We start from the raw sequence: 22,973 nt of genomic DNA on the forward strand, positions 1-22,973 counted from the left end.
GTGCCCCCGCCCACCTCTCCATTTAAAAGGCAGTTTCACCTTCAAGGCTCTGGGAGAGGACAGCCACGGGCCGGGGGTGGGGGGGTGGCTTCAGTTTCTGTGTGTGTGTGTGTTGGGGGGATGTTATCCTGAAAATCACATAATTTCTCTTGTAAGCGACGGTCAGTGGTGGTTTTTATTCACAATCACGGCGCTGTACCCTGAGAGGAGTGAGGGGCTGAGTCCGTCCTGGTGCACTGGAGCAGTACCACACTCCCAGTGTGAAGTGAGAGGCGTGTGCCGTAAACACGCATCAGGTGACTCTGCTCGTGGCTCTGCACTGTGCCTGTAGGCAGCCGTGTGGTAACAGAGGGCGGGGGCTTCTGGTGAGACCTGATGTCCGACCCACGCTCCCCCCCCCCCACTAAGAAACATGACTGTGGGCCAGATGTGTCCGCAGCAGAGGGACCTTCCCGATGCAGCCTTGAGGGATAGCAGCCCTCCTGGATTCCGACAGAATCCAGCTGTTCCTGGAGATTTACAGCGCCTTTGCCATGCGGCAAGCACAGTGGCAGTGTGTGTGTGTGGGGGGGGTCACCCAGGGAGTCTGGTTTCACTTAGGTACAGTCACCCCAGGGATGGGGGGGGAGTGGGGGGGGCGGTAATGAAAAACGGCAGAGGAGCGCCCCCGTTTGTGCGTGGGGAAAATGCGCTTGTGGTTTTACGGCTCATTCTCCTGGCTGTGAAGGGCATCACCGGCTGAAGGGGAGCGACACAGTAAGGGAGCCTTATGGTGGGCGAGCTCACTCACCCCCCCACACTGGGAGCTCACCAGGAAATCAGCACAACTTCTCATTTCTGCCATACTGTGATGACGATGGCCTCCTGAGGGATAGCCACCCTGCACCCAGTCCCTCTCCCAGTCCCTCTCCCAGTCCCTTTCTTAGTCCCTCTCCCAGTCCCTCTCCCAGTCCCTCTCCCAGTCTATCCCATGACTGCTGAGATCTACCCCATGATTTTTTTTAAAGATTTTGGTGGATCATTGTGATTTCCAGACACTTTCTGAGTGTGACATTGCTACAGTGGATTGGTGTTTTGGGGCATTGGGGGGGGGGGGGGGTTGCAGGTCCAGGGTGCCTGTAAGGTGAGAGGACAGAGGAAAGGGCATGAAAGGCGCTCAGCCTCTGTGCCCAGGTGCCTCTCCGTCTGCACTGGTGGCCATCCCTCCCTGAGCGCCCCCCCCCACCCCCCACCGGCAAACCGCTGGCTCGTTACCCCTACCTCACCCACGGTGAGTGGGAGGGGGACAGTTGGTGTGGCGGGGGGGCGAGGGGGCCTGCAAGCCGTCAGACAAAGACACGAGGACGCTGCAGTGCGCCGGGAAGCAAAGTCCCGAGTCAGCAACTCCTATTGATTAAAAACTAACCTTAGAGTCTCTGCTCCGTGCTGGTGGCGGAATTTAAAGGGGCAGCGGTCAGAGCCGGAACCTTCAGGAGACCGACCGCCCGCCCCCCTGTGGCCACCCCCTTGGCCTGTTCGCTTTTATTTATTTTATCCTCTTTTTTTCATCCCCCTTTCATTTCTTTTTTTTCCTTCCCATTTTCTATTCTTTTTAGCATCTCAAGTATGTCATGTGGCCTTAATGGGCCTAAGACAAGAGACGCTTTGGGGGGGTGGGGGAAAGGGCCATAATTCTGCCCCGTCCAAATGTTTTCCCATGCACACCCCACACTTAGTATGCAAAGAGGAGTTAAAATGCCATAATTGAACTATTGTCTTCATTTGAACAGGGTTGGCTGCAAAGTTTTTGGGGATTAATTAAACTTAGTCCTGGATTGGTGGAGAGGTGGCGGGGGTGTGTGGGGAGGTGGACAGGAGGGCTGCGGGGGGGGGTTCACGGATCAGGCTGAATCAATAGCGCTGTGTGCTTGCTGCAGGGGCCGGGAGAACGGTGGGAAGGGGGCCAGAGAAAGAGAGGGGAGAAAAGATGGAGAGAAAGGGGGAGAGAAATGGGGAGAGGTATACAGGGTGCAGCGGCCGGCCTTGCTAATGATAGTCACGTCTACAGCCGTCTGGTTGTCCCTAGCAACCAGACATGATGTAACACCAGGATGAACTTGAACTTGGAGAGAGGAGGGAAGTTGAGAAGGCGGGGGGGGGGGGGGGGGGGGATTGCTTGCCCACTCGCTGGAAATGTGAACAATGGAGCAGAGCGATCAATAAGCCCATTTCACTGAAGGATTACGGGGGTGCGTCGGCTAACCTTGCCCACCAGGCACTTTACTGAATAGGCAGGAGTGTGAAGAACACCCTCCCCCCCCCAGCTACACACCCCCTCCCTCACAGCCCTCCCCCCCTCCCATCAGGAAAAAAAGCAATCAGTGAAATGCTGCAGATCCGGAAGTGTGTGGCCTAAGGGGCGGGGGGGGTGTGGGCAGGACCGGGAGCCGGGCTACATGCGTCAAAGCTGTTTGTTGGTCCTGCGGGTCGGGACTCCCTCACAGCCCGGCGCTGACCTCCCTCTCTCTCTCCTCTTCTCCCCACAGTGGTACCTGGGCTAAGGACTCCACAGTCTCACTGCCCGCTCAACTCCCGCTGTCTCCCCTGAGTGCGGCCCGCAAACCTGTACACCCGTCTGACAGAGAGGAGCGACCCCCCACCCCACCCCCGAGATACACCTGCTCCTAAGAGACGCATGGCTACAGCAGAACCCCGGCCCCTCCCTGAACCATGAGGAATATTCACCCCGGCACATGCATATGCCACGTATATCTATGAAACCCATATATATTTATTTATATGTATGGTTTATATATCTATATCTATATATGGGTGCAGTCAGTCTCTGCTGGAATTGCTTGTTGGAGCATCATGGAGGAGTGATTCATTTCTTTTGGGAAAGCGCACGATATGTTCCTGTCACCCGAGGCCAGAGGGGCAAAATGGACGGAACTCGATCCAACAGCCTCTCTCATCCTTTTGCTGTAGCTGGTCCTGAAGGCCTCTGGGCGTCTACAGACTGGTGTGTATATATAGCGTATGGTCCGTGATCTCAGAATAGTTTGGAAGGTTTTTTTCTTGTTTTTTTTTTTGTTTTGTTTTTTGTTTTTGTTTTGTTTTGTTTTTTCATGGATCTGAGTGAAGTAGTTTGTGTTTGTCTGGTCCAGTGGTTTCGTCTAGTCTGACACCGGCTAGAACCTTCTCCAATTGGATACCGCCGTCTCTCACCGGCGCTGGCCGTGGGAAGTGGACCCCCACCCCCCCAAGAGGCGGGCCCTTGCATCCGGGCTTTTCAGGGACATGCCATACTGCGAATAGAAAGCAAGCGAAAACAAATCCATTTATCCTCTCCGCTTCATGGGCATGGGGGGTGTCGGGCCGGCGGCGTGGCATGGCGGCAGGGGAAGGCGGTCCTGATGTTTCGATGACGGTCAGTTGGCAGAAGATCAAGAACTCAGAGGCTTAAAAAAACGTCAAGTGTTTTACCAAGGTGTGTTCAGATAACTAGTCCAGTCCTGTCCCCTGAGCAGGATGCATTTTGGCGATTTTAAAGACCCCCTCCAGTGCAATGCGAGGCACAGAGGTGGCCTGTACTTCCGCAAACACTGACAATAATGACTTAAGGCAAACAATGGAATATTGAATTGAGGAAAGTGCAATTTCATTTGGTAGCTGTTGGATAGTTAAATATCTTCGTAAGATAGACATTAATGGGATGATTGTTGAAAAGTATATATATATATATATATAAAAATATATATATATATACATATATATATTTCTTCCTAGTCCGATTACACCTCCAGGACTCTAAAATATTGGGGTAAAAAAGAAAAAAAAATTATAGCCTTGTGAGAAATGAGGGGAGTTGTATTTGATTTTATGTAGATTTTTTTAATTGTTTATTCATCTTGTAAATTTATTTAGTATTTTGCTACAAATATCCCTTTAAAATCACTAAACAATCATTTTTTAAGACGTTCTCACCGCTTTTAAGCTAGATCATGTAAAGTTCTTTTTTTAAAAAAAAGACTATAAGCAACCAGCTTATTTTAACGAAGCACATGATTTTGAAAAAAAACAATGTTAGCTGTATTAATTTCCTGTGAGACAGAATCCAGAAGGAACGGCGCGAAGGGGTCGGGCTCACCCCACATCCGTCCTAACCCACCAACTCTTCTGTCGTGAAGGTGGTACCTGGCTGCGGCCCGGGTTTGGCGGGAGCGCTGATTAGAGAGCGGTCTGCCTCCGGCCCTCTCCAGAACCATGCACTTATCCCTGAGGTGGGCTGTGAGTCAGTAGCGTGTGATGGAGAAGAAAAAATTAAATAAATACAAATAGGACTCTAAGAGAGGGAGAAAAAAGTGGGCAAAGGACCTCCTTTGGAATATGAGGAGAATCTCGTGTTGGGCGGTCAGGCAGCGAAGCCTCTCTGTTGTTTCACATGCAACTTGCTACCTTTTTTTGTTTGTTCATCGTTTCCTATCTATACATATATTTACAATCGTATGACTGACTCGTCCTCCGTCGATCAAGACTGAGTAAAAATATTTTAAAAAACTAAAAAAAAATCTGCATGTTCTAGTGTTAGTGACAAATTTTTACATAGATTATGTAGACTTAAAGTAGTGTGAACAAACACAATATTGTTACCCCAAAACCAGGCACTTGCCAATAGCCCTACACTTGTTTCATCCTGACAAAGGGTTTTTTTTTACTATCCTTCACAATCAACCAGCTAAACGTTTCCTCAGATTTGCCTCCCATTTCCCTGATGTTTCCTGTCTTTTGTTCCATTTGAAACTATCAGAATTTTGTTTGTTTAAAGAATATATATATCCCTTTTACGTTCTCAAATTGCACGAAACAATTGTTCCTCATCAAGGTGCCTTGAGCGGTGGTCTAGTCCTGAGTTGTTGCACAAGTTGTGGAGAGTTTTTCTTTTTATTTAGTGCTGATCCCCCCCCCCCCCCCCCAACCCTAACCCATTACTGTGTAGGAAACCACAGAGAATTTAGTCGTTGGATTCTGTTGCTAATAGGATATTGTAGTAGTAACTGCGTTAATGATTATAGCGGAAAACAGCATCACATTCAGCCATTTTTTTTAACGAAACACATCTCAGGCCTGAGTAATGATGACAGTGTGTTACTTATTCTGATGCAATCACCCCCACCTGTGATGTGTACGAGCGAGGTCCCCCCCCCCCCACACACACACACACACACATACATACACACCACAGCTCCGTGGGGCCCTGCTGCTGTTGAGCTAGGTCAGCTTCCATCTACAAGACATGCCCCCCCTCCAGTGTACACTGAATGGGTGTATGATCTTAGGTCCTTCATGTGCTGTAGATAGTCCAGGCCCCTCGTGCCCTGATTTCCATTCACGTCGGCGCTGGTTTAATGATCTTTATGGATGTTGCTGCAATTTTTAAATGGAAATGTCTTTTTTTATCGTCTTCCTGTTTTTTGTTCCCAGAAATGAGTAACGAGAAAAAATAATATGCAATACCTGCTTGCACTCATGTAGACACTAATTTTGTTTTTTTGTTTTTTTAGTTATTATTATTGTTTTTTATCTAGTGCTGAACTCTGTCAGTCTGCAAGGATACCTGACTACAGGATAACTGTCAGTATATAAAGCCCAGTCAGCCTAGTTTGAGTGTTTCCTTTTTCGTAATCTTTACAATTGAACTAACAGTAGGTATTTTCTCTCTTTTTTCACAAGCAAGCCTTAAACGAAACTTAAACGTCATTTTTTTTTTTCACAAACCCACATTGATATTATTTTTAAATGTGACAGTTTATTTCATTCAGGAGAAGCGAGTTTAAAAAGTCCATTTTTATATATACATTTTGACAACTTCGAAGTTATAGAGATTGTTTACTTACGTGTTGCGAATATCATTAAGAAGCATTTAGAGTACGGGGATCGTTCTCCTAGCTGTCTGCCATGGTTTAGTAGTTAACCTTGTGCAGGATTTGTGTTTTTTTAGCGTGACAGTAGTGTATGTTTTTGTTACTGTCCTCGCCTACCCTTTAGCATTGAGTTGGGCATTACATTCTTAATTATGTGCACTAAATATAAATAAATAGCGAGAACATTAAGAAGAAATGCGGCTTCTGGAGCTTATGAGCGAAGGGAAAAATTAATTGCACGGACATTTTTGTCAAGAAAAAATATTTTGAGCAGCATAGCGTCTAATCAGTGACATTTGGCTGTGTGTGTAAGATACGACGAAATTGCACCCTTTATAAAGAAAAGAAAAAAAACGAAAAACAGGAATATCAAAGCAATAGTTTGGGCAGTCTGTTTTCGTTGTGTGCGTAACTTAGTTATGATGCCAGAAATGGAAATCAAACAACGGACAGCAGGACCCCCAGGCAGGCAGGGCGGGGGTGTCCGACGGCGTGGGAGATTTGTCATTTGTATGTTGTATAGTTTTATTAATTACACTGATTTTAAAGCTGCCCTATTTTATAATGCAGGACTTTTGTAACATTGATTAAATGAGGAAAAATAGTGTTATGAAATTTATGATTGTTTGTATCAAGGCCACATTAATAGAATCGGTTTTGTTTGTTCTTTGGGAACTGGATTTAAGTTGAAAACTTTCCTGTTTCCTTTATATTTCTTTTTTTTTCCTTTTTGTATGTATTTAAGGACTTTTTCTTTCAGCTTTCAGTGATATAGAATATTCCTATATTTGAAAAGTATAGGATGTTGAGGTGAAAATACCTATTGTAAATTGATGTTGCAAGTATGCTGTATGTTTTGAAGGTTATTTGTTGCATCAGTATTGAAGCTAAATCTAGGTAATTCAATGGCAAGAGATGAGAGTGTTTTATATGCATTTTAAAAAATTAGTTTAGGCAAAAGACAATGACATAGGCAGCCAAAGGATGCCCCCTATTATAAATACATCTTGGCATCTTTTTTGTGTTCACCATTCCATGCAGGAAAATAAACATCTGGATATGCAACATGGTTCTTTTTTTTTCTTTTTGGTAAAAGCTCGCCTGACCCACCCCACTCTCACCATTCATGGTCCCCCTCAAATCCCCAGGTGCTTCCTATTTGCGGTGCACTCCATTCTATCCCTTCTCATTGGTCCTGCTCTCCATTCAGCCCACACAAGTTACCCTGTAGTAGCCAATCGCCTGCTATCCCTGCCACCAGTTTCCAAAAAACTCTCAAGGACTCCCAAGGAGGCTGTTAGAAAGTCCCCTCTTCTTCGCCTTTTTACACACATGCAATTTTCTCAATGCAGACTCAATGCAGAGGTTTGTAGATGGCCCACATTATATGGACTGTACCATCCACAGCCAACACAGGGGGTGCTGGGTAAGCAGTGGAGAACTTCAGAGGGCCATAAAATCCCACAATGCTCCCTGCAACAAGACAGGACATGCATACAGAGAAGGCCTCTCTCCAGGTGTTGTGTTTGGTGGGGGACAGGAGATGGGATTTACTCAGTTGCATTTCTGGTTTTACAGTATATGAAGGTGATTGCTTGGAGGAATACTGACTACGTGGATTTTTAATTATTTCCAAGGATCCCTAAAGCATTATGGCAATCACTGCCAAAGATGTGGGCCCCCAGCTTCCCCTTATCACGCTAACGCGATGCTGCGAGCCACAAACGCACACATCCCGAAATTCCCCAGCGCCTCCGATCTCCCACTGTCCTTCGTTTTCGACAGCTCTTCATGCCATCTCATCCCTGTTGTTTCCATCAGATTCTTCTGCCATGTCTCTCCGATCAGTCCGGATGGCCACGGCAGCCACAGAACAGGGATAACGCCTTGGAGATTGTCAGGGAATATCACCTTTGTACGTACCAGCAAGCGGCTTGTGGAGGCAGGAAGTCATGAACCTTAGCAGGCCTACAAAGGCCAGGCAAACCAATCACACGCATTTATAATGACCATGTGACCGGCGGTGAGCCATGTGCACCTGTCACATGGCTGTTGATTAGTTGCATTTATTTTAGCAAAATGAAGAAAGTGTTGGTAGTCAGTGTTTAGACCATCAGAAATATCTGTTATTCAAAAGGTTAAAATGTTTTCCTGGGGTGACCCAAGTACTTATTGTCCAATGGCCTCCGTGTCACACTAAACATCACTATCCATTTGGGGACATGGACTGGAAAGGGGTAATCACTGACGTATTCCTCTCCTGCAGGACGTTTATGCCTGAGTTTCCAAACTCAATCGTCTCTATCATTTGTACTTCCCTGACTGTCTGAGAAAATCTGCCCCCCAAGCAGGAAATGGGGCTGAGTGAAGCCCTTGCCTGTGTTTGCCAGTGTCTTACTTCCTGCAGGTACTGTGCCTGGATCAGTATTATCGCTAGTCCTTGGACAAGTATGAGGAAAATGGAAAACAAAAAAAAAAGACATGAATATGAAACTTGAAATATGGTTTGCAATAGTATTGGCAGAATTTGTCAGGCTGTTTCTTGGGTATGACAGCAGCAACATATATATATATATATATATATATATATATATATATGTGTGTGAAAATGTAGAGCTGCAAAAATGTTTTTTCTTCAGGGTAAAAAAAAAATGAAACTGATTCTAAGACCACGTCTGAGGAGCTTCAGAGACACCTAAAGCAGGAAGGTGTATTCTCTCTTCCTCCTTACCAGAGATGCCTAGTATTTAAAACCAGAAATTAATAATATTAGTGAATAATAACGGCAGTAGAACTTTCTTAGTACAATAATGTTGCATTTCAATAGTGATAACGTGGATCCTCCGGGAGCAAACGGGGTTGCTGTCCCTCTTTTGTCACGGTCGTTACTTTGACAGTTTACACAAGTAACTGCGGCATTAGAACCAAGCTTCTGGAAACCTCCTTCGCACTGTCACAGCCGTGCTCTCTACCAGGGGACTGTTTTTAAAAAAATCTGAGAAAAAAAAAAAACCCACAGGAATCTGCAGGAGCAGGAAGCATGTGACTGTGACCCAAATGAAGCCACTGGTCCTTTGAACTGTTCTATTGCAAAACGCTCACGTGGTGCTAATTCAGGCTGGTCTGAAGGAGGACATGCTGACAATGTGATAATCGGGGCTCATTCAGCTTTCTGACAGCTTATAAAGTATAGCAGTTCTATCTGCATGAAGTCTATGCACTAATCAGTCAAATATACAGACACGTTTATATATATATAATCGTATATATACACAATTACACATGTATATATACATATATACATATATAAACATTCTCTAAAATAGTGAACTACTTTGTTAATGGCAGCCTTTGCCTCCTTTAATGGCCAATGTGTTTTTCAATATGCCAGCTTAACTACAGAATAAATCATGTGAAAATCAAAAAAAAAAAAGCCTAATACTAATATTTAACGAGAAACGAACCAGCATATTACGTCATATATTTAAAAAAAGAACAAATGTAGTGCCTGTGAAAGACTGTATTATACTGCTCTTCGGAATACTGAGTATTGTTTGATTTTGTTTAAGTTCCTCGACACCAGGATCCTTTTCCAGACCCTCTTATAACTGATGTACGAGTAACATAGAATATGAATGCATGCTCTTCCATAATCGCCTAGTAAGCTGTTATGAATATTACTAAAAAAACTAAAAAACACTAAAGGGTTATGTTAGTCTTTTCTTCCGTCCATCATTCCTTGTGGATTCCTGCAGGCCTCTCTTACTCGGCTGGTCTTCGTTTTAATCGTTTGCTTGTTTGTTCATTCGTTTGTTCATTCGTCTGTTTTGTTCCGATTCTCCCCGGTTACATTCTCGCATTCGATTTTCTCGGCTGTCTGCTTTTCTGGGTGTGAGGGTGTGTTTTTTAATTATGTCTTTTCTATAAGTATTTCCCCTCTTCTGTATGGAAAAGCCATTGCCTTCAGATTCAGAATCACTATTTTATTTTGTTCCTTTCTGGTGGGGGGGTTCATTGCACGTTCTCTCAGATCTCCATCGCTTCCCCGGGGATGGATGCACTGCTGGTTGAGGCTGTAAGGATTCTCACCAGGCGTTTCTTACAGACGTCCGAATCTGACAATCGTTAGTCTCCAGTGCAGCTGCCCCCCGCCCCACATCCACGCCGGGGCCGTGCTGTTGCGATGCACGGAGCAGGGCGCCCCGCCCACAGCCTCTTGTGCTAGAGAAGGAGGAAAGGAAATTGGCAATTTTAAGTGATTGGGATGTACATCCGAGGCCTCTTTTCTCGAAAGCTAAGCTAGCTGAGGAATCGATGTGACAGCTGTATAAAGCCCATTCAGCACTATTGGACTCAGAATCCCTGCCTGAGCAAAGCGGGGCTCCGGGAAGCTTTTGAGAGATGAGCTTGGGTTGTTCCCTCGATACTGCATCAAAGGCATCGCTTTCCGATGGAAAGGTTGATCAGGACACCTGGGCTGAAGACCTGAGAGCGACGAACGGCACGATGACTGACCCTCGGCGGTCGATGTCCCTGCCTGACCACATGCGACGCACGTCGATGGCAGTCAAACACGCAGCAAGTCCCGTATGAGGGTCACATCTAAGGATGTCACGGGTAATAAATGAAGAAAAGGGACAGACTACAGTATACCGCCTAGCTATTCATATGGTGTACTGCACTATCCCTTCATGCTTTCCTAACATTTAAATATATATCAGAGTGTAACATGCAGAGAAGATGAGAGTGTAGATGTTTTCCATAATCTGACCAGTGCCAGAAGACTTTAAACACAGTATGCAATGAAAAACTGAATTGATCTTTTGGGGGTTATTGTGAAAGACCATTTCGGCTTTGAAATATCATTGTGTGCAGCATCTTCCTGGCTTTCGGGATCTTTCAAGGGCACACGGTGCAGTGCGTGGCTGGAGACTAATTATCACGATGAAGACAATCCCGGCGATATATTTTTGCGTGCTGGCGTGGGGGGGTCAGTCGTCAGTGTGACGTCCCACCTGGAGGACACACCTCTCTGCTCCCCATGCTCCTGGTCATCGTTTCATACGCGTTTGTCCCACATATTCCTCCCCTCCTGTTCTGTCCATTCCACAGAAATCACACCACACAAGCATCTCCATTTATCTGACAGTTGTTTCACATAAAACAAAACCTTGTGCCTCTAATACACCTCTTCTGAACTGACTGGTATCCATGAGTGCCCATTGTTTACTGATGATGTCACTGGTTCCATTGTTGGTTAGCTGAGTTCCACTGTGTCTGTACATATCACATGTGACTGAACTTACCGTACTCTTACCGTTTTTTTATTTTATTCTATTTTGTCTTTCTTTTCTCAAAGGGGGTACAGACCTCCTGACCCATCAGTGCAACCATGTCTTCACTCAACTTCCTGGAAGCAAATTGTGCATTTCCTATGCAACGGAAAAAAAATAAATGAAATAAAATAAATATGAACGCTAATGCTGTACTTTAGCGCCTTTGCAACTTATTTGTGTTTCTCTCCGACTCTGGGTCTTGCATGTGGGACAGCCAGGGGTGTAGATTGAAATTCTGAGTTGCCCCCCCCCCCCGCCAGTATAATAGAATTTTGCAATTTTACATGTTCAAAGACCCCTGTAAAGTCCTGGACCCCCTGAATCTACCAGGATAGCATCATTTCATAACAAACTGTAACGTCAGACTGTTAGGTTTCAGTCTGGTTGTGTTGAACTCCCAATCTTGATGAAAAATATTGTTCAACATTGTCCAAGAAATTAATATTTTTGGCATTTCCTTATTACCTTTGTAATGAATTCGACATTAACCTGTTAGAAGGTAGACGTTTGCCAGTGTTATGTACTTTCATCACCTCAAAATAAATATAAAATGCATTCCTGAGTCAATTATTAAGCTTATTATTAATATTTTTAATATAGCGGACCAGCGTCCAGATGCCTCTTTTGGTGGCAAATACAGGCCAATACCGGAGCAGCATTCAGCCATGTGACCTGGTGGAGGATCCTGGGAAGGTGGCCGTTAGCTAGCAGCCCTCATTTATCATTTAGGTGAATGTTAGGCCTCCTCTGAATTGCTTCAGTAAATAACCGCTTCCATGAAGGGCTAAATAGCGTCATTTGTAAGGAAGCTTTGATACAGGCATCTGCTAAACAAATATATAACGGCATATTACAGCTAAAAGGCTGTCACCTCGTAGCAGGGCCATCTGGATTGCTGCGAAGCAGGTATTGGGCATGATAGCCGTGCTAACGGATCTAACTAGAGTGTGCTTCTGTCGTTAGCATAAATACAGTGTTTTACGGCAGCCTGAGAAACTGGCATTTCACGTGTAAACAGACCCAGTAATATGGATGCAGAGATTAAAAATCTGCATTGCAAGTGAATCCAGTACAAATATTGAAACATAGATTTACTTCAGGTAAAAGCTTCCGGGATTTTTCGTTACTTTCCCTTATAAGGAGGACTTCCTTTCTCGTGGAGGTATGGTAAAAGTTGCCTAGGTAGATTTAAATATTTGGGGTAGGTCCAGGTGTATATATAGGGGTTGGACCACAGGTGCACTGGCTCCAGCTGAAAGCTGATTGGCTCCTGAAGTGTCCCCTCTCCAGTCACTCACCAGTTCAAAACATATCATTTGCCCTTTGGTATGAATTATGGCTCCCCTTATGCCCCCACCTTAAACAGTCCTAGAAACGACCTTGGATAGCTCAGGTCATCGCGAACCACATCGTGCTAAATTAGGCCCCATTGTACCTTTGTCATACACGAGCGGCGCAGGCTGATGACAGAATGAGAAGCAGGCCAATCAGGACCACAGGTGTTCGGGTTGCGTTCCTGGGCTGAGGTGCTTCATTGGCCCCTTTCCCAGGAGGCAGGAATGCCATGACATCAGCTCACATCGATCAAACTTCCCGACCGCACCAGGACCGGTTGCTGCGCTGGATCGTGTTTTCCGTGCAAGAAGCGGAGCGAACGTGTTCTTAATGACTCTGCTCATGTATTTAATAAGTAACACCTTGAATCATCAAAGAAAGGCCTGGAAACGAGATGGGAATAATTACAAGCTGCCAGCGATAATCAGTCAGCGTTCAGCCACAGAGGGCTAAACGTTCTGTTTAATAAATCATTCAGTTTCCCGAGCCGCTTTGTCTTGATTAGAAACACGGATGTGATATTTTCGACATGCCTCACCTGGAGCTTAGACTCTGCTCTTGTCCATCCAGATGCAGAGGTGCTGTTGGGAGTCACAGTCATGACACATGATCGCATGTTAGTGCCTTTCCCATGCTTATCGTGTGTCACATCACTGGCGTGTGCGGCCAGTGAATTCCCCGTGGGGTCAAAATCTATGTCATGAACTCATGGGGGTGTTTGCTGTAGGGTAACACAGTTGGTTGCAAAACTGTTGTTGTGCGTTTTGATCCAGCCTCCACTAGTGTGTGAGGAGTTTTCATGTTATCCCAGTTGTTGGGTTGGGGCACTGTGCCTGTGAGCAGAAGGTCACTAGTTTGAATCCCATTGCTGACAGAGATGTTGGGCATCATCTCCTGGGCATAATAGACTAAATAGGTTAGATATGAATGTTTTACGTGGGTTTCCTTCTTCAGGCTAATCACTAAATTTCCCACTGTGTGGAATAGGGTTATATTGCATTGTAGTGACCAAATGTCCCACACAAAGTGATAAAAACCTATTATTCTGGCGTTAGTCGGGACCATTTTTCAGGTTCCCAGAAAGAGCTATGAATGCTATCAAAAAAGTTAAAATTTAGTATTAGTAAATTTAGTATTTTGCTTGGTTACTTATGGTTAAGGTTACAGCTGGGTAGGGGTTAAGGTCGTCATGTGGGGATTAGAGTTTTCCCCATAGAAATGATTGGGGAGTCCCCATAAAGACATAATTACAAACCTCTGTTTGTGTGTGTGTGTGTGTGTGTGTGTGTATGCCCTGTGATGGACAGGCATTGCATGTGGGGGGTACCTCAGCCTCAACCATGCTATGCTGCCTGCGATAGACTGCAGGTGACCCCGACCAGGATGAGCTGCTAGGAGATGGATGAATATCTGTGCTGACAGACAGCCTCCAGATTCCTATGGCTTATAGTCACCTTATAGACACGTAGCTTGTAATTTCATACTTACATATTTCAGAGCGTCCACTGAAGTGGGTTGGATCATCCTTGGTGGTATAACAGAAATGCCCTGGGGATCTGCATCCGCTTCATGAGAAGCCTGGCTGAGAAGAAGCTACACTGCTGACCTGCATGATGCCAGACACACACACACACACACACACACACACACACAGAAATACTGCAGAACAGGTCTCCCTGTGCAGCTGTGTGACAGCGAACTTGGATTCCCCCCGTGGGGCAGCTCAGCCGCGGAGTCGAGTTTCGGGAGGAGAGACAATCCCGAGACGGACCCACGAGAGGCGCTGTGAATAATTCACAAGCAACATGGGGCGTCGGGTTTCCACACCAGGACGACCCCCGTCTGCACAGGCCGCCAAACTCAGGCTCGCCGTTTCAAGGGAGTTGGGGGGGGGGGGGTTCGCGGGGTCACGGCAGCTGCAGGGACCTGCATTGGTTTGGGGTGGGGAGGTTAGACCTCTGAAGCTGGCGACTGGGGGACCTTAATGCCTCATGAGGAGCTGGGAACTGCTGAAGCTGGGATCGTATGTTTCATTTGCGTTTCTGTTTTCATTGCAAATGGACACTTTTTGTCTACAGGAATTGCTAATGCAAAACAGCGACATGCTCGGAAACTATATTTAAACGTAATCTTTTCATTTATTTAACATGTCATGTGACAGTGAGCCCATTATCGTGCTATCACATGGACATGCGATGATGTTGGGGAGTTTAGAGAGGGACTTTTCCCTTTGGGACACCCCAAACTCCACGTTTCGCCACACGTCGCCCCCTGTCTCGCTCCACAGCTCTGTTTTCTCCTGCTCACGGCTTCCTCTCCCTCTCCTACTCCCTGCCTCCACTGTACCCCCTGCCTCTCTCCGCCCTTTACGCTCCTGCCCCCAGTGGGCGCCGCTGAGTCGCATTTCATTGGGGTGACGGAGTCCTGGCATCCCGCCGGGTCCCCGTTCTCCATCTGCCGGCCCTGATTCAGGCAAGAGATCCCTAGATCGGAGCCCTGCTGTATGTCACTGGGGGCTGTGGAGGCAGCACTTGGCAGGGATTGGACAGAAACGGGGCGGCTTGAGCCGGGACCGTATCCCCCGATTGGATCGGCTCGATTTACGTCAAAGAGCCTCCCCTTGGTTCGGCCCTGTAAGAAAGCGAGGCCCGTGAAACGACCGTGGACATAAATCTCCCCAAGAAAACAATAAACATCTGAGAGAGATAGAGAGAGGGAGAGAGAGAGAGAGAGACTCCGGATCCCGAGCACGTGCTGATTAGCAGTGATGTAAGGCCCCCACCACACCTGAATCCATAATGAAGGGGGTTAGGGGAGCCGGATAATGTCCCCACTGCCCATTTAGAAATCAGCATTAATCAACGCTTGGTCAAGAGGGAAGAGGCATTGATAACATTAGAGACTGTTAGTTCTGCTGGACCCGCTTGGAATTTTAACGAGCCACAGAGAGAGTCATTAGCGCTTAAAACCCAAGTGGACACTCAGGTCCCGACTGGCCTGCAGAAGAGGAATATGACTTTGCTGAAGTGGTGCGTGAGGAAGACCTATTAGGGTGAAGAAATGTGTTACGTCCTCCTCACTCTGGCCTGATTCATTCAGGGACGTTCAGCCGCTGACCCGTTCATCTAAAGCAATTCCGTGGTGTCGCCCAGGTCTACAGCAAGAGCTCTTGGAGGTTATAAATCTCAAAGATGATATTCTGCGATCTGTCCACTGGTTGAGTTGGTGACCTAACTAACTACCTTCCTGCTGGCTTTCTCTTCACCCTTGAGAAGTTCATTGGCTTAAAAAAGGGCGGCCCAACCCTGCTACTGGAGATCTACCACCCTGCAGAGACATAGCTGGCTCTAATGAGATGCTACTGTACGGCCTGATTAGCTGTATCAGGTATATTAGATTAGGGCTGCACCTAATGGTAGAGCTCCAAGACCATGGTTGACCAGCCCAGGCTTAAAGGAGCCATGTGATCCTCTGGTCTATGACACAGTATGGAGAAAATCCATCTCTAGACAGTTCCTGACACATATGCAGTGTCTCTCTTCTGAAAGACTGCTAAGATACACAAATGCTTCTCCGCAGATCACCGTGGCCCCGTCTCCCCATCTCCGAAGCCTGCTCAGACACGAGGCCTGGCAGATGCCCACCTTCATGTGACCCGGAGTTACCGCCCTCGTGCAGCAGCCCTCGTCATTTGGCGAAACATGATGACTTCCTGTCTGCTCTGTGTCAGCTGCTTCTCAGGCCGTTTCTGTTAAGAATATATGTATTGCTATGATTTGTGTGTGTGTGTGTGTGTGTTATGGGGAGTGGTAATCCATGTGCATGTGGAGCCCAGAGCAGGTATTTCATCAAGTTTTCTGGAGGCCTTCGGTGACCTTCTCATGAACATTATCTCAGTGGTGCTGTTATTTTTTTCTGGGTGGAAGATGTCCAGCTGACTCATTTTTCATTTCTGTGGTCACATTTCGGATTTGAAAACCCCAGAAATGCACGGTGTGTGTGTGTAGGTGTGTAGGAGAGAGAGAGAGAGAGAGACTGTATGTGTGTGATTGTGTATATATTACATTGGAAAACACATTACATTACCTGCGCCTTCATAATGCCTTTATAATGCATTTGTAGAACATTCATAAGCAGCATGTAAGTACAGACGCTCCTCTACTTACAAACTTTCAACTTACAAACTTTCAGACATACGAACGAAGAGGACTGTAAGTCCAAATTGTGTTTGTTAGGCTCCCGTTTCCTGTCCGCAACATCGATTTTTTTTTCTGCGCGTCAATTCTTCCTAGTATGACTTCTGGCCTCTACTGATTGCTATTAATGTGTATTAAAGCTGATAAGGTATGTTAGGATGTTACGGTATACTTATATGCTGTTTATGAATGCATTATGAAGGTAAAGGTATTATGAAGGAATAGTTAATATAAAGTTACAACAATGTGACCTTGTGGGGACATTTCTTGTGTATGTGTGTGTGTGTGTGTGTTTGTGAGCAGGTATACCTTACCTTATGGGGACACAATGTCACCACAAAACTCAAATGCAAATGGGGGGCAGGTGACCCAGATTAGAGAGGTCACATGACTGAATAATCGGTTCCAAGTCAAAAGATGTCATTCATCATTCATGAATGTTATTTCTATGACGGAGACTCATAACCAAAGCCAACAGGTACTGTGAGGTCCGAGAAGCCTTTACACAGCACAGCGGGACGCTTAAGCCAGACTGCGGCTTCGGGGGGGAAACGTGTTGGGTTACTCTGGGAACCGGCATCTGCTTAGGGAACGAAAACGACGACGATTCATTTATACGTGTTAGAAATCCCTGGTCGGTAATTACGTCCTGACCACTCCCCCTCCCCACCTTGTCCCTCCCAGCATGCTGTCAGTGAAAGCTGCCTGTTCTCAGGCAGGGTGGGAGGCGGGAAGCAGGAAGTAGGCAGGTCATGTGACCCCAGTCTGTTTGGCTGCCTACCTGCAGCTTTGCTGCTGCAAATTGCTATTTCTGTTTTTTGCTTTGTCGCAGATTTATAAACTGCAGGGGTTTTTGGACAGGCAACAACAGGGAGACCTCGCAGCTCTGCTCCTTTCCTGCCCAGACCCTGTTTCATTCAGCTGTGGGACCATGCCCTGTGATGATGTCAGCGAGCATAGCCCAGCAGAAAGCCGCTTTGTGGGGGTTGTGCCCAAACGTGTGTGAATATGAGACGCATTCCCCCTGACCTTCCCTCTTAGATCACTTTTGCAGTGGCCCCTAACTGTGGCCCCCCCTGGGCTTCCCTCAACGCACCAGCTCGTCTTATACATTCCAGCTATCCGCCATGCCGCACAGACAGAGTGTCAGCCGTCCCAGCTCACTCTCCACTGGCTGGTGAAATCCAGGCGGAGTCGCTCACACTGACCATGTGGGCCCGCTGTGCCTTAAGCCAGAGACGAGGGGCGCCCCCCCCCCCCCCCCCCCCCGGAAACACGAGAGCCGCACCCCCGTGAGGCTGGTTTTTCTGCATTTTATACATGCATATCCTGTTCCCCATTTCCCTGTGCGTCTAAGTTTTTTAATTTGCTGTCTTTCCAATGAAGATCTTGCTCGAAAGAAACAAGGAACATGGGGTGATACACAAAATGACAAGGTGTCGACTATATGCAGAAACATCGCCCCCTGTAGGCGTGTTTCTTGAAGCGGTTACTGTGTTATCATGCAGATTTAGGGGTCGCGCAGTCATCAAGACGGCCTGGTAAAATTTTCATGGGGAAAACTCTTTTTACCGCTGGTCGTTCTGATGAATGTCACAGGATATGTCTCGGAAGTTGGACGTTAATACCGATTAAAAGCTTCTCTGCCCTTATTGTGGACGAGGACCTGCAGGAACTGTGTATTTTTGTGGATTTTCATACCATATTTTGAAAAATTTGAAGTAATTCTTAAGAAGCAGATTAGTCGCATTACAGCGCGTACTGCTGCAGAGACTGCGCCTGGCGGGACGGCGCCTTTAAACCTGCGCCGCTGCCAAGTGCTCCGCTAAAAGGGGCGGCCGAGAGACGAGGCCCAATTCATTAGATGTGTTTAATAACTTGTCCTCTTAACGGTGACCGTTCACATCTTTGCAGGCTCAGTCGTTTTTTATATCTTTACTTCCCCGCAAGGTCCTGTGGGTCAGTCCCGCGATGCCAGATTTGTAAATCCGCGGCGTATTAATGCAACGGGCCGGCCGTTTAATATTCCTGAGGAGTCGCCGCGCGCGGACATCCTGTAAAAAGCCGGCAATCCATTTGCTTTAAAGCGCTGCTGTCACGGTGCGATTTAAAGCTGGCCGCGGCAGACGCCTGTCCAGGTTAAAGTCCCCCGCCCCCCGCCCCCCGCCCCCCTCCCCAGGCCAGTCACCGGGCTCATGCCGGGCCCCGTGGCCCTTGCGTTCGCGCCTCACAAACAGGTGCCGTTTATTTCACGGCTGTTGCTCTATTTTAAGTGAATTGGCAGACTCCGGCCCGGATTAAAGCAAAGACTTTGACAGGGTTCGTGTATTTTTACGACCCCCTTGTTCCTTAATCTCGGCAGGAGGCGTTGGGGGGGGGTATTTGTATTTCAGCCTACGCACACCCTGTTTGTTTGGTCCGTCGGCGTAACGGTATTTAATCCGTGGGAGTCGGCCCGGAGTGTTCAGGGGCTCTGCTATCGGGGCCCCAACCGTAGCGGCCCGCTCCCCTACAGCGCCCCGAGTGTCTGCACAAATCCGAGGGCCACCCCCAGTGACGGAGCCTGCCCCGCCCCCCTGGTTCGCCTTGGCAGGAAACCCACTTGTCAGCCGGGTAAAGCCATGACTGAGGCCATGTGCGAATATTAGACTGGCTTATCTGGTGAGACGCCAGTAAGACATGTGGAAATTAAAATAAAGGATTAGAGCGAGGCGAGGGGCTTTTATTTATTTCATTTATTTATTTATAGATCAACATTTTGTGAAGCTTGTCACCTTATCGCTAATTCTTCCCGACACGTTGTTCCGACTGACATGACTGTAATTTCATGGCTCCTACGACCTATGTAGGGGCGCCTGGGTGAGGCGCTGCTCCACACTCCTGTCCCCCGCCTCACTCCTCAGACATAAAAAAGCCCGCGTGGGAGGTGGGGAACATCTCCTGTAACGCCTGAACGCGGGGGCCAGCGTGCAGCCCGTGTGTTACCCCGAACACCTTCAAGGGGCAACTCCACCAAATTTGGAGGATTTATGCATCGGAAACTACAGACAATCCTTATGTTGTTTTCCTGTATGATAAAATGCTATTTCGTGGTCTGTTTCCTGCTGTGTGGACCAAGGCCAGTAGCTGCCAGTTTTATATTCTTGTCCTAGTCTGTCTTCTCAGTGCACTAATGATTCCTGGGAAACAGCATGAGCATTGGGGAAGGTGAGACCCCCTTGAACGTCCTTTAATGTTTAGAGTTCACGCATGAGCCGCAGGATTTGCAGAGCGCAGAGCCACAATGTCCCCTAGGTACAAACCTGTCACCATTGGTGCAGCCAGCCCTCTGTCTAAGGTGAATACGGCATTATTTTCTTTGGATAAACAACATGAACTCCGTATCAGTGTTTGGGCGGGGTTCCTCTTCCTCTGCGAAAGTCCTCTGGGAGCATCAGGTCTCCGAGTCCACATTCCGTCGGTCCCGAGCTACGTGCTGCTGTCAGTCCTTATAAGGCTTTGAGTGAGGGACATTTGCACAAGCAAAGGGCAGCAGGAGGGCTTGACCTGCCATCGCACAGCACACCTCCCCTCATGGGGTTTCCTGGAAGGAACTATGGGGGGAAAAGCGAATCGTCCAAGGAGATTTTACTCAAATCCTCAATTACCTGTTCAGGACATCAACAGAACCCCATAAATTTATTCCAACTGTACAAATCTGAGACGCTTAACGCTGTGCTGTTCAAATACAGCGGCCCTGAGCCTCAGTTACCGGACGTGAGGAGTGGTGTGACTCCTCCCCAGTGCGATATCACAAAGTGTCTGCAGACTGGGTGGGTACAGGAGCCCAGGAGAGGAAGGCCCTCTCCGCTTACATACCTCAGAGAACCTTTAACACAGGAAGCTGTTTATCATAACATGTTGGGGAGATATTGCCTCCATGCTGAATCAATTAGGTCTGGCCTGTTTCATCATACTTCATAACTTGGGCCGTGGAGCCCAGGGGTCTCCAGAGCGTGGTACAGTGCTGTAATTGAATTTTGATTAAACACACATGGCTTGTGAGCCCGCGTGGCCGTACAGGGAGGCGTGACCTGCTGGAGAAGATGGGAACTTTCCAGAAAACAGGATGTGCTTTGTTGGATGGGGGGGGGGGGGGTGGCGGAGTGAGGGGGATAAGATATATGAAATGTATGAAAATCAGGGACAGCTGGGGAACAAAGATTTCTTTATATTTCCATTCTGTCTGTTTTTAGCTAGGATCTGTCAGATATTTGAAAGGTAACGCAAAGGTGTCTGCTTTCTGGCCGTAGCGGAATCCCGCATGAGGCTGGGGCAGAACACAGGGGCAGGTAACTCTCGCTGTGTCCTGAGAGACAGGCATGTTTACATGGTAATTCACAGACTGTCACCGAAACTGCCATCTCTCCTGCTGACCGCAGAGCGTCCAGTGATCGCAGTCAGGAAGATCAGCTTACAGCCGGCATCCGAGCGTGAAGGACAGACACGTTAAAGACACTTAGTAAACATCAAAGATTGATGTTGAGCCTTCTGATGACGCATGACCTATAGCTAACCCTTAACTACAGCTTAAAAAAACGACCTTGTAAGAGAGCCGACATCCTCCGTAATCCTGACCTGACTGTTGTTTGTGTTGATATAGCATGAAACAGTAAAATCGAGATGCTTCTGACTAAAGGGTCACCTGACCCTCCTCTTGGTTCTTCAGAACTCTATGGTTCAACCCCTCACTATAAATGTGACAGTAGTGATATGTAGTGATTAGTGACAGAACCTTGCGTATAGATAGTGTACTTGCTCAGGAACTTAGGAGAAGGTTGTCAGGCATCCACAAGGGGTCAAAATACAGTTCACACACAGCTTAAAACAGACATATGCTTTCATCTGTGGGGTGATGTGGGTTAGATACCTCCACCTGTGTCCAGAAGGTCATAGGTTTGAATCCCAGGGATAGCAGAGTAATCATTGCTGTTGGGACCTTGAACAAGATCCTTACCCTCGAAAACTCTTCCGGGGTACAAAGAAAACCTCCATGCTGAGTGCAGGCTTTTACCCGTGTATTAATATGGGGGTGTGTGCCTCACAGGAGAGCGGGCTGAGATGTGTGAAGATTGAATTTCATTGTGTCTGCTACTTGTAAAATAGCAATAAAGGTGTTTTATCTATCGAACCAAAAGGGAGCCAGGGATCATCTTAACACCAAATCCTAAACGTGGCACCAATACAGGCTACTGATGATGTCACAGACACGTCAGGGGCTCGCTGACACTCAGGCTATCTGATCCAAAACACGTTTCACGCTTTGAAAGAGAAGCCCTTTTAATTTCCTTCGTCTGTGGGTCTTATTGTGTGCCCAGGTTCTCTCCATGTCTGCCTGCGCTGAATGCATCTGGCAAACATATTTCAGAATTTTGGATTGACTGCAGCTTGTCTTTTGTCAACTAAGAATGCTTGTCACTCGCAGTATGAGTACTCTATTCATTCTTTGCAAGTGCTATGATGTGCCTACAATTAGAATCAGCACAATACCGAAACTAAAACGGCGAAGGATGAGCGCTGACGATCGCCAAAATCGTGGGTCCAAGCGTCACGTTTCCAAAAATCCCGTCAGCCTCATTTACTGCAGGCAGCTGGAGGAGTTCTATCCTACCCGCCACGCCCCACCACGCCACGCCCCGCCCCGCCATGCCACACCACACCACGCCAGCAGGGTGACACATGCAGCCAGAATTTTCCCTGCCAATTTTTTATGAAATTAATTTCCTTAAAGACGCTGTCAAGAGCCGGATGATCTCATCTGGGTTTTCCTGTTATTCCACATCAACGGTCCAGCAGAAAGGCCGCTGAGGATTCTGGGAGCCACTGCCCAGGCCTCCGGGAAGCGATGAGCATGATTAGAAAGGTAATCCGAGGTCTCGCCGAACCCCATTTTACAAGAGGGGCGAGGGATGCTGCCGTCCCCTTTCAGGAAGTATGGGCTCTCAGAGCTCTGGGTGGTTTGAAGGTCCAGCTTTATTTTTTTGGACGTGGGGGAGGGACAGAAGGCTCAGCCCTCCCAGGGACCCATCCCAGCACTACAGCCTACATGCGCCACGGGGACGGTGTACCTATAAAACACTCGTCGGGATGAGGGGTGCTTTCGTTTCCCCTGGCGCATGGAGGATGAGGTTGCTAGATTCCTGAGAGCTCCATAAATCTCCCCC

General features: G+C 47.3%; 1 protein-coding gene across 12 annotated transcripts in view; it reads left to right on the forward strand.

Annotated features, from left to right (window-relative positions):
• The window catches only part of nfia (nuclear factor I/A), a 159,646-nt gene extending 152,678 nt beyond the window's left edge, over nucleotides 1-6,968 (forward strand). For all 12 annotated transcript variants that reach the window (XM_023813232.2, XM_072699576.1, XM_072699583.1 and 9 more), the window contains one exon: nucleotides 2,526-6,968. In XM_023813232.2, coding sequence (XP_023669000.1) covers nucleotides 2,526-2,540 — 15 coding nt within the window. In that variant the 3' untranslated portion in view covers nucleotides 2,541-6,968. The remainder of the gene's footprint in view (nucleotides 1-2,525) is intronic.
• Nucleotides 6,969-22,973: the final 16,005 nt, after the last annotated feature.

The sequence above is a fragment of the Paramormyrops kingsleyae genome, chromosome 15 (assembly GCF_048594095.1).
Source record: "Paramormyrops kingsleyae isolate MSU_618 chromosome 15, PKINGS_0.4, whole genome shotgun sequence".
In the NCBI taxonomy this organism is placed as follows: Eukaryota; Metazoa; Chordata; class Actinopteri; order Osteoglossiformes; family Mormyridae; genus Paramormyrops; species Paramormyrops kingsleyae.